General features: G+C 37.2%; 1 protein-coding gene across 2 annotated transcripts in view; it reads left to right on the forward strand.

The window, feature by feature from the left end:
* PLCB1 (phospholipase C beta 1) overlaps window positions 1-16,282 on the forward strand; it is a 663,189-nt gene that overhangs the window by 441,828 nt on the left and 205,079 nt on the right. For both annotated transcript variants that reach the window (XM_033094700.1, XM_033094701.1), the window contains exon 5: window positions 16,128-16,207. In XM_033094700.1, coding sequence (XP_032950591.1) covers window positions 16,128-16,207 — 80 coding nt within the window. The remainder of the gene's footprint in view (window positions 1-16,127; window positions 16,208-16,282) is intronic.

Consider the following 16,282-nt stretch of genomic DNA (forward strand, 5'->3'; position numbering starts at 1 on the left):
TTGGTTTGGTGTGACATATTTTAAGAGGATTGCCCTGGCTGCCCTGTTGAACAGCCATAGAAGGGATTGTGGAAACAGAACCACAGAGACAACAATGCTTGGGGTAGAAGTAATGAGAAATGGTTGATTCTGGATATATTTTGAATCTAAAGCCAAAAGATTTTCTATGGATGAGATACATGGCATGAGAAAAAGAGGCTGCAAAGGATGATTTCAGGGCTTTGAGGAATTGCATTTATTGATATGGACAGCCAGTTAGGCAGGGAAAATCAGAAATTGGAATTTGACGTAAAATTTAAAATAGTATTTGTCCCGAGTAGCAGAATGAGTACAGGTGTGACCTATTATCTCTCGAGATGCTGTGAAAATGATGGTAAAGAAATATAAGTACCCGATGATGACGAGAATGAGATGGGTCACTAGGAATTCACGTATTTCAATAAATTTGTGGAAGAAGAAAATAGAGAGAGGAGAGTACCTTATGAAGTGGAGAAACCACAACCTAAATTATATAGATAGCTACAATCAAGGAAGACACTGACTTGCTCAAAAGCAGTTGAGAGAGGAGCCAGACTTGAGTACTACCAGCTCAGTAGATTGTGAAGCAAGTATCGGTGAAGACAATGTCAAGGAATTAAAGGAATCAGGACAAAACTCTTAGATACTCCACTCCCTCCTCCTGCTCCACATGTAGAATAATTGATAACCAATTACTTCTCAGGTCCAAAAGGTGACAGTTGGTCTTCCTTGGACTTGAACAAACTATTTGAAAAGAACTATGGTGCAAGTATTATAGTTAAGGATCCAGAGTAAAGCTCTTCTCATTCTAGCATTTATGGATACCACACCATAGCAGCTGGCACCCGTATGCTTACCCTAAAGAGAAGTCTGCAAACCAATAAATCAAACATACATACTCTGAGCTCCTTGTCATTCCTTCTACTGCCCCAGTCTAAAATATGAACTAAAGACAAACTATCCACAGGCTATTGAGAAATACTACAACTTTGAATGATTGAGGAAGCTTGATGAACAAAAAGATAAATATTAGAAGACACAGGGATAATTCAAGAAACAAATAATTTAAAAAAACACAACAGATAGTACCTTCAGAGAGAGTTTTTGATATATTATATCCATAAGATAAGAGAAAGATACTAGAAAAAATAGGTAACAAAAACAAAAATCAAAGTCCTACAGAACTGTTGTAAGAGAAGATGGAGGAAATCTTCCAGAATATGGAACCAAACAGCAACAACAATGAAGGCAGCAAACAAATATCGAAAAAGTAAATGACAAAAAGATGGCAATAAGACAGAAAAGATAAGAGATACAAGCACAGTCAATCTAGAGAGTGCAGTAAGCCAGTGAAAAGGAGAAAACGAGAGGAAGATAGGAAAGACAATACAAGAAAATAAGCGAAACTAAAGAAAGGTCTTTAAGCTAAAATAGCAAGTATAGAAGTGGAATAGGTTGAGGCAATTGGAGTAGGAAGCTGGAAGATATTAGATAAATGAAAAAAAAAGGGGGGCTTAAGTTGCTTCTCCTCAACAGAAAATTACGGTAGAAGGAAAGATAAATGTATGAGAAATGTATTATCCAAATATAAGCCATGCTATAGCATGCAGAATTTTCAACTATTGCAGAAGCAGTCCAAAAAGATCCATATGATCTTGGTATTAGGAATGTTTCCTTTTGAAATCCATGTGTTTCAAGGTGTTGGAACTATCGCAAGTAAGAGAACCGTAGTCTAATATATGGCCCTGCAGGAAATCATATTTGAATTTTTGTAATCACATAAATTTTTATTTTATTGGTTTTAAACTTTTGAAATCAATTTATATGCAAACAATTGAAGTCAATTACGGATACTAGACAAGATAAAAACATTTCAACTTTGACAATTTAGGAAGTAAATTTAAGCTAACAAGTGTTGGAGGTTAAAGGATTGGCAGATAAATGTCCTCCTCTCATGAAGAAGGACAAGTGATATACTATCTTTAATTGGTGGATCAAGAAATGGTTTAAGTATGTCGCTTGAGGTTGTAGAGGTGACTGAGGGAAAAAGAATACTAGAGATATAATTTTATCAGGAGGAAGGACAAAGGGCAATAGGAGATGGGATGACAGATTTAAAGCTTCATCAATCAGAGCTGGATAGCAATAGTTAAATTCTAAAATCAGTCAATCAAGAAAAAGCAGTACAAATATATTATTTAGAAGTATGGAAATACCCCCAAAAATTTAAGAATAGAAATGTGGAAAGTAGTTCTCAAGAAGCCGAACTAGGGTAAGAGTGCCATAAGCAATCATTGCCATTGTTATAACCCCTCTGGACAATTTTTTTAAAACTATGTATGTGTTTCTTTGATAAATAATATAGTTTCAAAATTTCTACCATTTACCAACAATTTGTTGTGGTTGTCACTGGTTGAAGCATTTAACACGAATTATCTCACTTAATTTTCAGAACAGTTCTATGAAGTAAGTTCTGTTATTAACTTTAATTTATAAGGCAAATGAATTTTAGACAGCCAAAAAAAGAAAAGAAAGAAAAGAAACTTGTCCAAGAGGATTCTATCAGGCAGGGGTTACATTTGGTCTGGAGTAACAGAATATCAAACCAAACGGTAGCTGATAAATAAAGAAATTAAGAATTGGTTTGTTTGCATTTCATTTTTGATGCAGCAGGAATCCTGGAGGTAGGGGTTGCTTATGGCATTGATTCAGTGGTACAAGGATAACAAGGCTGAGATACTGTGATTCGCATGGCCTTTTCCGCATCTATCAAGATGCTTCTGCAGCTCCAGCCATTCCATTTGTGTTCCCAACAGCAAAAAGAAAGGAGCACCCACATCAGGAAAACCATATTTTTCTAGAGCCTTCTAGCAGACTTCTGCTAACATGCAATTTACCATGTGTCACATTGCCACCTCAGCTGCTGGGGAAGTTGGAAAATTTTAGATTTTTAGTTGGATATATTCTTGGACTGAATAATGTCAGGTTTCTGTTAAGATAGAAGGAGAAAATGGATATTCTCCAGCACTTAGCAGTGGGTCCCACGGCAGAGAGTGGCTGAATAGGATTCTGAAATCCAATAAAGTATATTTTTAAATAAACTAGCAAAAGCATCAATAATAGAAAGGTCAGTAAGAAGCATTGAATACACTGATACCAGTATTTTACTTTTAAATTAGAAGACAATCACAAATTGTATTTAAGATTCATCCTTCCATAGGCTCTATAGTCCGTGGGGATTGACTAAAGGTGAGGTAATCAGAGCGGGGCAGAGAATAGTTCTCATTGTAGAGGAGGGACTAACAGGATAGAGTCACTTACCAAGAGCCAAATGTCCCTTCATATAAAGGGGAAGAATCTAGCTTGCCAACGGGTTTAAAATACAGATGGGGGTCATAATTAACGTAATTAAAAGCAAATTTATTTCCAAATGAGAAAATTATATTTTAGCAGAATTCCATATGTTACAAGTTAATGAAAAGTACCTGTGTATAGTTGACTAATCAATTTTCAAGGAATGCAGTTTTAATTTTGCCAGGCAGATTTCATTTAACAGATAAGCAGCATCGTTTAACTTCCAAGAAATTGTGATTGCTTTTCTTTTTCCACTTGACATGCATCTTACGAAAGAAATTAGCTGCTCTTGTTCTTTAAAAAACAAAAATTTATCTGATCTCCTCCAATACAATTACTTTTTTAAAAAAAATAAACTGTTACATCAATTATAATTGCAGACCCTGCTTACATACGTTTACTGTATATAGTACACAGCACTCTGGCAGATTCGAACAAAGTTATAATTAACATTGATACTGCTAGATTCACAAGACATAATAGCAAGCGCTTCCTTAAAAGTGACATGAGGCTTTTGGAAAGAACCATTTCAAGAATATGGAGAATTGACATGAAAGCCATAGAAGCTGAAGTTTTGGGGTTTTCATATGTGGGCACTCAATTAACATTTTCCCAGTTGTACAAATGAGCAGTGACTCAGGAAACTAGCTGGAGGGAGAGGAGGGTGTCTGCTCAGCTGATGCTCAAAATACATCTGAGAGTCACAATGATATAGCTGATAACCTTTCCATCATGAAAACTTAACAAAAGCTAACATCTTTCTCTTCCACTCTGTGCCATGTATGTTGCTATTTGGAGGGTTTTATTTTTTTCGTTTTGAAGAATTCTCTTAACATTCGTTTTAACTTGATTTCACTACATTCAACTTTTTGCATTGGGCAAGGTAATGTCAAGAGGTGCTGGAAAAGGACTAGGGATATACTAGACTTGACACCTCTCAAAATTAGCCCAAAATGTGGATCCTTGCACATTCTAATATCCACATCTACACTGAACTTGCAGGCATGTGAATACTTCCTTAGACCATCAGGGTACCATTTAGCACAGTAGTGCTTCACTTATCTGGGGAAAGGTAGTCAACAGTTCTTCAGAATAAGTCCAAAACAAAACAAAGCCTAAAGTGTGTTGATGTTTGACATAACTGCCCTCAGCCCCAATACTAAAGCTTCTGTACTTTATTAATTGGAGAGACGCCCTCAGGCTCATATTACACACAGTACTCCAAGAGTTTTCATAACCTATTCCAGTGTGGTTCAAATTACAGTAGGAAATGTATAAAGCCATTATCACAAGTCCTGTAGTCAAGAATGGTGATTGAATACTTATAACAATAGAGTATACATTAAAAATAATTTCAAAAGGCAAAAAAAGCATGAATATAATTCTCTTTCATTTACACATTCATTCATCTCAAGTCAACAACTATAGGTTTATCATCCATTTTATAAAAAGAATGGGACGTAGAACTATGATATCTGACACAAGTTATAGAATGACACAATCCTTTCCTTTTATCTGCTTTTCCACAGTACTCCTATGAATGAATATATGTAGTTTTTCTCTACTCTTTTATCCTTCTGTTTACTGCTTCTCCCCTAGGTCCAATGATTTGGTTTTTATGGACACTACTAGGTTCTTACCTGAATTGATTGTTCTACAGGTATATGAATCAGAGATCTTTTCCAGGATTTTTTTATACTGAAAGTGAGAAATCAGTCAGACTCTCTCTGGTGGTGGGAGGTCCATATGTGACATCTCTTGATGCAGTTGGTGGCCTCAGGGAAGAAGTTAGCCAGTTCCGGAGAAAATAATGCCATCAGGAAAAGAGAACAGTGACAAAGCAACGAAGAAAGTCCTCCTGGCATTCAAGTCTTAGGTTCTTGATGATGTTGTATTACAAATGCATTCTTTTTGCTACATTTTGTCCAGTTATTTCTTTAATTACAGGAAATAACCCAGTGTCCTTGATAAATTCTCCTATTTCCTAGGGTAGTTTGAGTTGTGGTTTTGACAACTATAGCCTAAAGACATTTGAGTCACATAGTCTGAAAATAATTATGCACCTTTCCTTCCTATTACATTATTTGAGTAATATGATTTTCTAGTATCCCAATAATGATGGTATTGGGTCCTTATATACTTCCTGGTTTGTTTTGTTTTGGTAATTATATTATGTTTGACAACCATTTCTCTTTGAGTATGAGATGAGTATGCGAACATTTTGACTATAAAATATAAGACCTTCACTGCCATCTAATACAGAGAAACTGTACCAGAAATTTTACCAAAATTCTAAGTGCTCTATAATATCACAAATGCTGTGACTCCTGAGACAGTCCTTTCTGATTTTAATGAAAGTCTTTACAGCTCATATACCACCTTTCACCATGAAAAACTGCTTTACTGTGCCATTAAGATGGATGCTTGGCAAGATGAATTCTGATACATGCCAGTAGATGAGAGAAATGTGCTCAGCCAGGCACTGCAACTCTGAATGAGCCGCACAATGTTCCTTCTTACTCAAATCCCAAACTGCTACCCACTTATGAGCAGAGGTAATGGGAATCATACCGTTATCGGTGACGAGAATAGCGGTTTGCCAATAAATAAAAAAGAAATAGAAATCCAAGAAAAATTGTTAGGACCTTCATCGGCCTCAGAAATATTAAAATACCTTGTTATAAATTATTATTTATTAACATAGCTTGTTGTTATAAACTATTGTTTATTCTAGGAATCCGTCAAAAATTAATTAAATGCAATAATTGAGACTTCCAAGTCAGGCACACATTGGAAATAACCTGCTTTTAGATTGTTATCATTTGTCACGCTTTTTACTTTATTTGGGTAACCATTGACTCATAGTTATTTATATAATTATATATCATAATTTTAATTATTTACACATATATAGAGAGAGACAGAGATAGAAAGAGATTCAGTATTCCTTTTAGAATATTTTTGTTTCTCCAAAAAGCTCTCTGAATGAATACATGTTTTTGAAAGCAGAAATTACATTCTGCCTTTTCTCTGTAACTCCAGCAATTTGGTGTCAGGTCACAGACAAGGCCTGTGTGCCTTGCATGCCACGATGCCACAGGTGCCATTTAATACACACAGCCACTGTATGGCACTTTGTTTCTATCAATAAGACTGATATTGACCACTGGCCTGTGTTTGAGCTCAAAATGCAAACAAACAGAAGCCCTCCCATTTTTAAAGACAATGAAAACAAATACCCAAGAAAAATGGGTTAAGAATGTGAACAGGAAATTTGCAGAAAAGAAAAAGTGGAACGACTTAATGTGTAAAATGATGTTCACCTATGCTGGTAGACAAGAGATGCCAGTTAAGACCTCTGCAAGGGTCTACATTGCATCCATCAGGTTTGCAAAAATGTTCTGAAAGTCTGATAATAGCAAATGTTTTGGAGAACATAGGAAAATAAAAGCTCACTGCCAATAGGAACATATAGAGTGTCCTTGCCACTTTGGTGAGCAAGCAGTAGCATCTGGTACTGAGAAAGATGCAGGGATTCTAAGAATTTGTCATGATATTCACCTTAGAGAACCTCTTGGATGTGGCCTAAGGCAACAGGAAGTACATTTATGCAAATAGATATTTTTGAATGAAAAACAATAAATATCCATCAATAAAAATATGGATCAATTAATACTGGAATAGTGTAGTAGTTAAAATTTATTAACTAGATCTACACGCAGAAGCAAGGACACATTTTAAAGACATAATGTTGGTTGCAAATAGCCATTGGCCAAAGGATACATACAGTATGATATAATTTATGCAGTATTTTACACATACAGGGGTCCATACCAGGGTGCAGCAAACTTTTTCTGTAAAGGGTCAAATGGAAAATATTTTGTGTTTTTGGAATCCCTGAAGCAACTATTCAGCTCTGTCATTGTAGCATGAAAATAGCCATAGACAATTATGTAAATGAACGAATGTGGCTGTATTCCAATAAAGCTTTATTGACAAAAATAGGCAGCAGACTGGATTTAGCCCTCAGACCTTAGTTTCCCGACGCTGATCTATACCATTACAATTCCATATGAAAATAGATGGTATTGGTATCTAACTTCCAAAAAAGAGCTTGCTCCTAGGGAGAGGAAAAAGAGTAGGATCAAGGAGGACAGCTCAGAATTAATCTGCACTGCAACTTCTTAAGTATATATGAGGTGTGACAATTATGTTCACAAACTCGTCTTAAAAAAAGTGCTGCATATCTCATTGCTGAATGTCACTATGATCACCTTTGAAGTATTCCCCTTGGGAAGCTATGCACCGACACCAGCACCTAGTCCACCCTTCAAAGCAATTTTGGAACTCTTTTTCTGGAATGGCCATCAGAGCTGTTCGTCACATTACCTTTGATGTCCTGAATGTCATCAAAATGGTTTTCTTTCAATATTTCCTTTATCTTTGGGTAAAGCAAGAAGTCATTGGGGGCCAGATCAGGTAAGTAGGGAGGGTGTTCCAATCCACTTATTTGTTTACTGGCTAAAAACTCCCTCACAGATAGTGCTGTGTGAGCTGAAGCATTGTCGTGATGCAAGAACTCCTTCGGGACCATTTTTGCACACACCTTTCTCATGCTAAGATTTTCAGTTAAGATTTTTCTGTTTCTCCATCAATGTTTGCCATGCTTCTCACAGTCAGCGACAATTTTGACACACAGTTCGACAAATTTTTGCAATGTTTTGTCAGTTCTGCTCGTTACTGGCTGCCCTGACCTCTATTCATCAGTGACATGTTTTCTCCCCTCAGAAAAATGCTTAATGAATTTGTACACTGCTGTTTTCTTCATGGCATTATCCCCATAAACTTGGACTAACGTGTCCCTGATTTCACTTCCACTCTTGCCAAGTTTAACAAGAAATTTAATGTTTATTCGTTACTCTAATTCAAACACAGACATTCTTGTGATAGCACACAACAACAATAATGAACATCACTCAGCAAGACACCACCACACGTTGACACGAACACAGCTGTGAGACACTGATATACCAAGGATATGAACCCTTACCGAGCTGTTTGTACAATGCTGCCAATGTAAGCACACAGTGGCAAGTTTGTGAACCTAATTGTCAGACCTCACACAGAGAGTGCCAAAAAAATGTATACACATTTTAAGAAAGGAAAATCTGTTAAAATTACACTGATGGTAACCACTTCGAGCATGTTTTGTAATTGCAGAAGTCAAACCTGACTTGTATTCATCTTTTGTTGTTGCTATATATTGACTATTACAATTTTAACACAGTTTTTCCTTTCCTAAAATGTGTATACATTTTTTGGGGCACCCTCTGTATTTGTGTGTGTGTGTGTGTGTTTGTGTAATTTTTTTTAGAGTTAGATTCATTTGTTTCTGTTTGTAATCCATTTTCTCCCTATCTTTGTTGATCTTATTTGATCTATTTATCTATCTACCTATTGAGTTATTTACTAATTGCACATTATATCCTTATCATTATAAAATTCTCCTCTTTATCCCATTCTCCCACTTTCCCCTTATCTTTCTTTTGAGTTTTCCTTAATAAGTAAAACTTTGTCCATTCTTTCTATTTTAACATTTTCAAGTCATTTCACTTTGTATATTTCTTTTGTTTCCAACATGTAGTTTTATATTGTTTATCCACTTCTAAAAGGTCTCTGTATTTAGTACATAAATTTATCTCATTTACATTTATCAGTAGGCAGATATGTTCAATCTTAATCATATTGTTTTCTTTTGGGAGGATGTTTACTACAGTCTTTTGTTTAATAATTAATTTTTTTCAATTATAATTGGCATACAGTATTTAAAAATATTAAAGCAAATATGGCAAAATATGGACTTTTTAAAAATTGTATCTGTGTTATTTACACCATTCTGTATATTTCTGTGTAACAGATATACGTAATATGGAAAAAAGAGGAAAGATAAAGTCAATACATTAAAATATTAAAGATAATGTGAACCAGAACAATGGGAAACAAAAACATCTGACAGAATGACACTTCTTTCAGAAGACCCTATCTTTGTCTGTGTACCCTTCGCAGTCATAAGTTAGGTCAAAAAGTTAAGACAAGTTAATTACAAATGGAGAAACTTCTCTCTGTTCTCAGAATTAGGAATAGTTGTCAAACCGCTGCATGATGGATAACTGGATCTGGGGCAACTCTGAATCATGTTATGATTGAAACCCTGTCTTTAGAATGGTTAAAGCAAGTTTGAGTTGAATTTGTGACCACCTCTATTAAAGTTCAAGACTTTGTACATTCATTTTGTGACTTTACTCACCCTTCTGTACATCTTATCAGCCCCCCTGTCATTTCTCCTCTATCATGTTTTAGAGATGATAGGTGTTCAGACATTAGAGGCAAATTTCCTTTGTTCAAAGCTCAGGTGTACCTATAACTAGTCATGTGACCTTATGCCAATTACCCAATGCTTCTGTACCTCAGTTTTGTCATTTGTAATATGGGGTGTTAATAATAGAATATATCTCATTGTGTGGTTGTGAGAATTAAATGAGTTAATTATTTGCAAAATGCTTAGAACAGTGAGTGGGTTTATTTATCTTTTATCTTGTTGAATTATATGTATCAAAAGCCCTAAAATTTTCTAGGACAAAATGACTGAGAGCACAATATGTAAGAGTAAAAGTTTTGGAGCCCAAGAAACCAGTGATCTAATCCCAAACTGTGACTTTTGTTAGCTCTGAAGACATAAGTGCTTTGAAACTGAATCCTCATCTGTAAAATGAGGCAAGTAATAGTACCTAGTGGATAGTTCCTTTCAAGATGGCAGAGTAGGTAAATGCTGTGCTTGCATCCTCTCACTACCATATCAAAATTACAACTAAACTTCAGAACAACCATCATTGAGAATCACCTGAAATCTAGCTAAAGAGAAGTTCTACAACTAAGAATATACAGAAGAAGCCGTGTTGACACTGGTAGGAGGGTTAGAGATGAGGAACAAGCAGGTCTCACACACACAGGGGGCAGTTAAAAATTGAGGAGGATATCTTGGCCATAGAGGAACCTGGGAGGAGCAAGGGGTCCCAGCCTCACACAAGGCTCCCCAGCCCAGTCTGCCAGTGCCAGCAAGAGAAGTTGCCACAACTTCTGGCTGTGAAAACCAGTATAGATTGTGGCGAAGTGAGATGGAAGAGTGCTGGAGTCCAAGGTATTCCTCTTAAAGGGCCCACACACAGACTTACTCACTGATGGAGTCACTCACTCTGAGCTCCAGTGCTGGGGCAGCAGCTCAAAAGGTGCCAGGGACATGTAGGGAGGAAATGAATTGTCTGGCCTCAGGGTGAGAGCTGGATGGGCGGCTTTCTCCCATGCAGTACTGTCAGAATTATTTTTTTGTTGTGCCCTCCTCGCTGCTTGTGCAGACACAAGCAGCCACGATATCTATGTGTCCATCAATCTAGCTAACCTATCTAACACTGTTCACCCCATCCTGGTGACTCCCTGAGACCCTGCCCCACCCTCCTTATAGATCCACTCAAGTCAATTCTAGTAGCTCTTCCATCTAAACAGCCTGTCTTGGCTCATGCTGTGGACATTTCTAAAATTTTTCAAAGGTTCACAAACCTGAAACTAGCAGCATCTGGCCTTAGCATGTCCTGTACACATGCTGTGCAGCTCCAAGACTGGCATTGGAGGCAGTTGGTATTGGTTCAAGGCTTGGCCTCTCCAGGGTGGCAGCTATCTGTGGATTCCTCTGTGGCTTATGCCAGGTGGCTGAACTTGGCCTGTGGTGGGACCCCTCACAGGAGGCCCCAGTGCTAACATGCCCGGTGGCCAGCTTTGGACCTAAGAGAGCACCACTGAGCTACTTCTGGAGTCTACACATCCAACTGGGCAGGCACCGAAGCCATGCTAAAGCAAATCCTGCTCCATAGGGTCAGCCCCTGAGCAACACCTCCACCACTGCAGTCATGGCCATTCCTCACAACCAATCAGCCTGTGAGTCAATCCCACCCATTCACGTGCAAACAGCAACCAAGGCTCAACTACAATAGGAGGGCACACTCAACCCACACAAGGGACACATCTGCAGTACCTGGCTAAGTTGACATGGGAGACTACGCCACTGGCCCCCCACCAGGACACCTACTACATTTTACTAACACCAGGAGACATAGCAGATCTACCTAGCATATAGAAACAAACACAGAGACGTAGCTAAATGGGGAGACAAAGAAAAATGTCCCAGGGGTGGCTGATTAACTCAGTTGGTTAGAGCGTAGTGCTAATAACACCAAGGTTTCTCGTTCAATCCCTGCATGGGCCACTGTGAGCTGTGCCCTCCTTTATAAATAAATAAATAAATAATATAACAATTAAAAGGTTTTTTTTGTTGTTGTTTTTTAAAAAGAAAAATGTCCCAAATGAAAGAGTGGAACAAAGCTCCACAAAAAGAACTAAACAAAATGGACACAGGCAATCTACCAGATGCAGCATTCAAAACACTGTTTATAAGGATGCTCAGTGATCTCAGGGAGCACTTCAACAAAGAGGCAGGAAACACAAAAATGAAAACAGAAAACAGACCCAATAAGAAAGAAAAAATACAATAACTGAAATACAGACTACATCAGAGGGAAACAACAGTAGATTAGATGAAGCAGAGAGTCAAATCAGTGGTTTGGAAGACAAGGTAGCAGAACACATCCAATCAGAACAGCAAAAAGAAAAATGAATCCAAAAAAGTGAGGATAGTTTAAGGGTCCTCTGGGACGATATCAAGTATACCACCATTCACACCATGGGGTTACCAGAAGAAGAGAGAGAGCAAGGAATTGAAAACCTATTTCAAACAATGAGGAAAAACTTCTCTAACCTGTTGAAGGAAATGGACATACAAGTCCAGAAAGTGCAGAGAATCTTAAATACAGTAAGCTCAAAGAGGGCCACATCAAGACATATCATAATTAAAATGCCAAAGGTTAAAGACAAAGAGAATCTTAAAAGCAGCAAGAAAAAAGCAGGTAGTTACTTACAAAGGAGCTCCCATAAAGACTCCGTTGATTTCTCAACAGAATTTTCCAGGCCAGAAGGGATTGGCACAAAATATTCAAAGTAATGAAAAACAAAGACCTACAACCAAGACTACTCTATCCAGCAAAGCTGTCATTTAGAATCAAAGGATGGATAAAGAGCTTCCTAGACAAGAAACGATTAAAGGAGTTCATCACCACCAAACCAATATTACAAGGAATGTTAAAAGGACTTCTTTAAGAAGAAAAAGAAAAAAAATTTTTAAATCTGTATAATACAATGGTAGTAACTACATATCTATCAACAATTACTTTAAATGTAAATGGATTAAATCAAAAGACATAGGGTGGCTGAATGGATAAAAAAACAAGACCCTTACATATGCTCCTTACAAGAGACTCACTTCAGAGAGAAAGACACAGACAGATTGAAACTAAAGGGATGGAAAAGATATTTCATGAAAATGGAAACAAACAAACAAAATCTGGATTAGCAATACTTATACCAGGCAAAACAGACTTTAAAACACGGGCTATAACAAGACACAAAAAGGACACAGTAATCCCACTTCTAGGTATTTATCTGAAAAAACCCGAAACACCACTTTTGAAGGGATATGTGCATCCACATATTCACTGCAGCATTGTTTACAATAGCCAATATATGGTGGCACCTGGGTGTCCATCAATGGATGATGGATAAAGAAGAGATGGTACATATATAATGAAATACCACTCAGCAATAAAAAACTAAATTTTGCCATATGTAACAACATAGACGAACCTACAGGGTGTAATGCTAAGTGAAATAAGTCAGAGAAAGACATATGCCATATGATTTCATTTATATCATATTTTAGAAATATGTTATCCTGCTGCAGCAGGTTTGAGGAATACTCTGCTCATATCCCCTCTGATCCCTTTGCCATTTTCACACACACTATCTCAATGGGCTTTTGCTTTCAACAACTAACATCAGTGTCGTTTTGTTGATGGCTCCCTCTGGATGCTGGGGCCCTTTTTGCCTTCTATCAAGGAAAGCAGGAAGTGCTTGGGGATTTCCATCCCCTCCACCAGCACTTAACCAAGACTAACAGGCATAGGGATCACCGTACTCCAGGACCCTTGCCCCTGATAAGAAAACTCAACTTTGAGGTGTGATCTACGCAGAAAGAAATTAAGACAAAGTTACCATATGCCTGAGTTTGCTTGATATCCCACCCTCTGCCTTCTTCCTTTCTCAATACTGCTCATTTCCTATAATGTTGCAAAGAATATTTTTTAATAAACCCATTCCTCATAAATCCATGTCTCAGGATTTGCTACTAGGCAATCCAAAGTAAGACACGTGCTATTTTAACTCACTGTGATATCGCTGGAGAGTGATACCCAACCAATGGTTGGGTAATTTCTAAAGTTATTTTGGTCACTGCTTTTTCCCCTGAATCTTTATTTAGCCTGCATCAGATCTCTTTTATATCTCAAAAGGCTGCAGGAGGCCGATGGATTCTAAGAATCCCATACTTGGAAATTTCGATGTTCTCATTCTGAGAATGTGATGAAAATAAATTATGCTTTACTTTTTGAATGAACTAACTGTGGCTGTGCAGTAAAGGTGGTGATGATGCTGTCCTACAGCAAGCTTTGTGAAGAATCCATAGAAAGAGCAATGGATCTAGAAGACCTACACTGACCAGTGAGGCAGCCACAGCTACCAGCCATGTGTGGCTACTGAGCATTCGAAAGGTTGCCACTGCATATTGATGCTGAGCTATAAGTGTAAAATGCACACCTCATTTCCAAGACTTAGCACGTGAAAGAACGTAAAGTATCTTAGAAATTTTATACTGATTACACAATTAATATTTTTGAAATATTGGTTTAAATATATTATTAAAATTAGTTTCACCTGTTTCTTTGTATTTTTTTAAAATGTGGCTGCTAGAGACATTTAAATTACACGTGTAGTTCACTTTATATTTCTATTGGACTAGACATAATAGAGGCCTTAGTTTTCAATCTAAAAGGTCAGAACCAGTTAAATGTCCCCAACTCTTTATAATGCCTTCATTGTATTATTTCTAGTGTCGAATTGGCCCCCAGTAAACATACAAAATGGTACATCGCCTTCCGTTATAAATACTTCTACCAATGCATAAAGTTGCCGTGGAGGTGGAAATGTCCAAAGCTTGATCCTTAGTCCAGAAAATATTATACCAGAAACAGATTTTAAAAATCAGTGCCAGTAATTATTACCCTTAGTTTAAAATTGTTTTGTTTGAGGAAACTTTATTTTAAAGCTATTAAAAGGTTATTTCTATGATTTCCTCTGTGAACATCAGTTTGCTGTTCACTTATTTTGCTTCACTCACAGGTACTCTGTGATGTCTTTCCCGAGTCTTCCACTACAGTGTATAGAGTTCAAAGCCTCTGTACTTCTCACCTGCACGATTACAACGTCCTAATTGAGTTCCCCTTTGGTTTCTCAGCTTCAAGTGCATCCTTGACATGGCTGCCAGATAATGTCCCCAATGTTCAGTCTAGCCCACAGTCTCCTCACCCCACACCCTTAAATAAAAGGCCTTCAGTCATATTACATTCTTTTGCTAAATTATCTTACAGATACTTGAATAGACGTTGAATGCTCTCCATACTCTGGGCCTGTACTTTCTTCATTGCAACTTCACCTCTCTTTTCCAATTAACGTTAGACTCTTCCCCATCCCTTCTAAGTCCTGCCATGTGTGCTTACTTCTGGTTCTTTTTCCCAATTTTCTCTGCTTACAATGCCCTCTTCTCTCTCCCATCACTCTATGCCCCCATTGCTCACGTCCTACCTCAAATGTTATTGTATTACATAGTGGCATATTATCAGTGCCTTAAGTCGGGATGCGAAAAACAAGAGGCCAACAAACAACAGTAGAAATAACAAAATTAGGTGGAAAAGCTGTTAAAATAAAAGACATGATTTCATTGAGGAGAGAGACAAGTCAACAGCAACATTGGATAACTAGATTACTTAGCTTTTATGTCAGCTTCTCTTAGAAAATTTTCATTTTTGGACCAGAATGCTAATTGTGTGGTTCAAAATTATCACCAGAGTCAAACTTCAACTTTATTTGTAGATTTGCATTTTTCCATTTTCTTGGAAGCCAAGTGACATCACTGGTGAGTGGGGTGAGGTAAAGGTTAAGATTAGGAGAGTTGTGAGGGATTAATAGAGTTGGGAGAGGGAGAATGCTGGACATTGTATGACATTGTGACTGCAACTGTTTTAGAGAACTTCTAGAACTGCAATTAACAGATAAAGATCCCTGGTATAGCTGCTTTGGCTTGTGTAGTAAAGTGGGAAGATTATATTTGCATGTGTGTTGAAAATATATTTGACTATATTTTAAACTTTTCTATAATTCTCTATCTGTTTATAATGCAAGTATAATGCAAGTAAAACTAGTAAAAACTGTTCATTTATTGGAAGGTAATATACCAGTTCCCTATCAGTAGGGATTTTAAAAAGCAGGAAAAAAGTGTTTATGTGTAAAGAACATTTCCTTAGGAAAAGAGTAGTCACTCAGTGATTTGAATTTAATTATGTCATTTTTACAAAAAGAAAAAAAAAAAAAACCCTGAGGCATACAAATTGAACTAATTTGTCTTCCTGGTAGCCTAACTAACATGTGTCTAATGACTGTACAGTATTTAAGCTAATGCAAGTGTGATTTACATTTTCCAGGAATGGACAAATGAGGTTTTCAGTTTGGCAACAAACCTGCTGGCCCAAAATATGTCCAGGGATGCATTTCTGGAAAAAGCGTAAGTAGCTCTAATTTTATTGCTAAGGGTGTTGCTTCTTCTGAGTCAGTTTCCTTTCTCTTTTGTGAGTCTTTT

This window comes from Rhinolophus ferrumequinum, chromosome 23, assembly GCF_004115265.2.
Source record: "Rhinolophus ferrumequinum isolate MPI-CBG mRhiFer1 chromosome 23, mRhiFer1_v1.p, whole genome shotgun sequence".
Taxonomy (NCBI): domain Eukaryota; kingdom Metazoa; phylum Chordata; class Mammalia; order Chiroptera; family Rhinolophidae; genus Rhinolophus; species Rhinolophus ferrumequinum.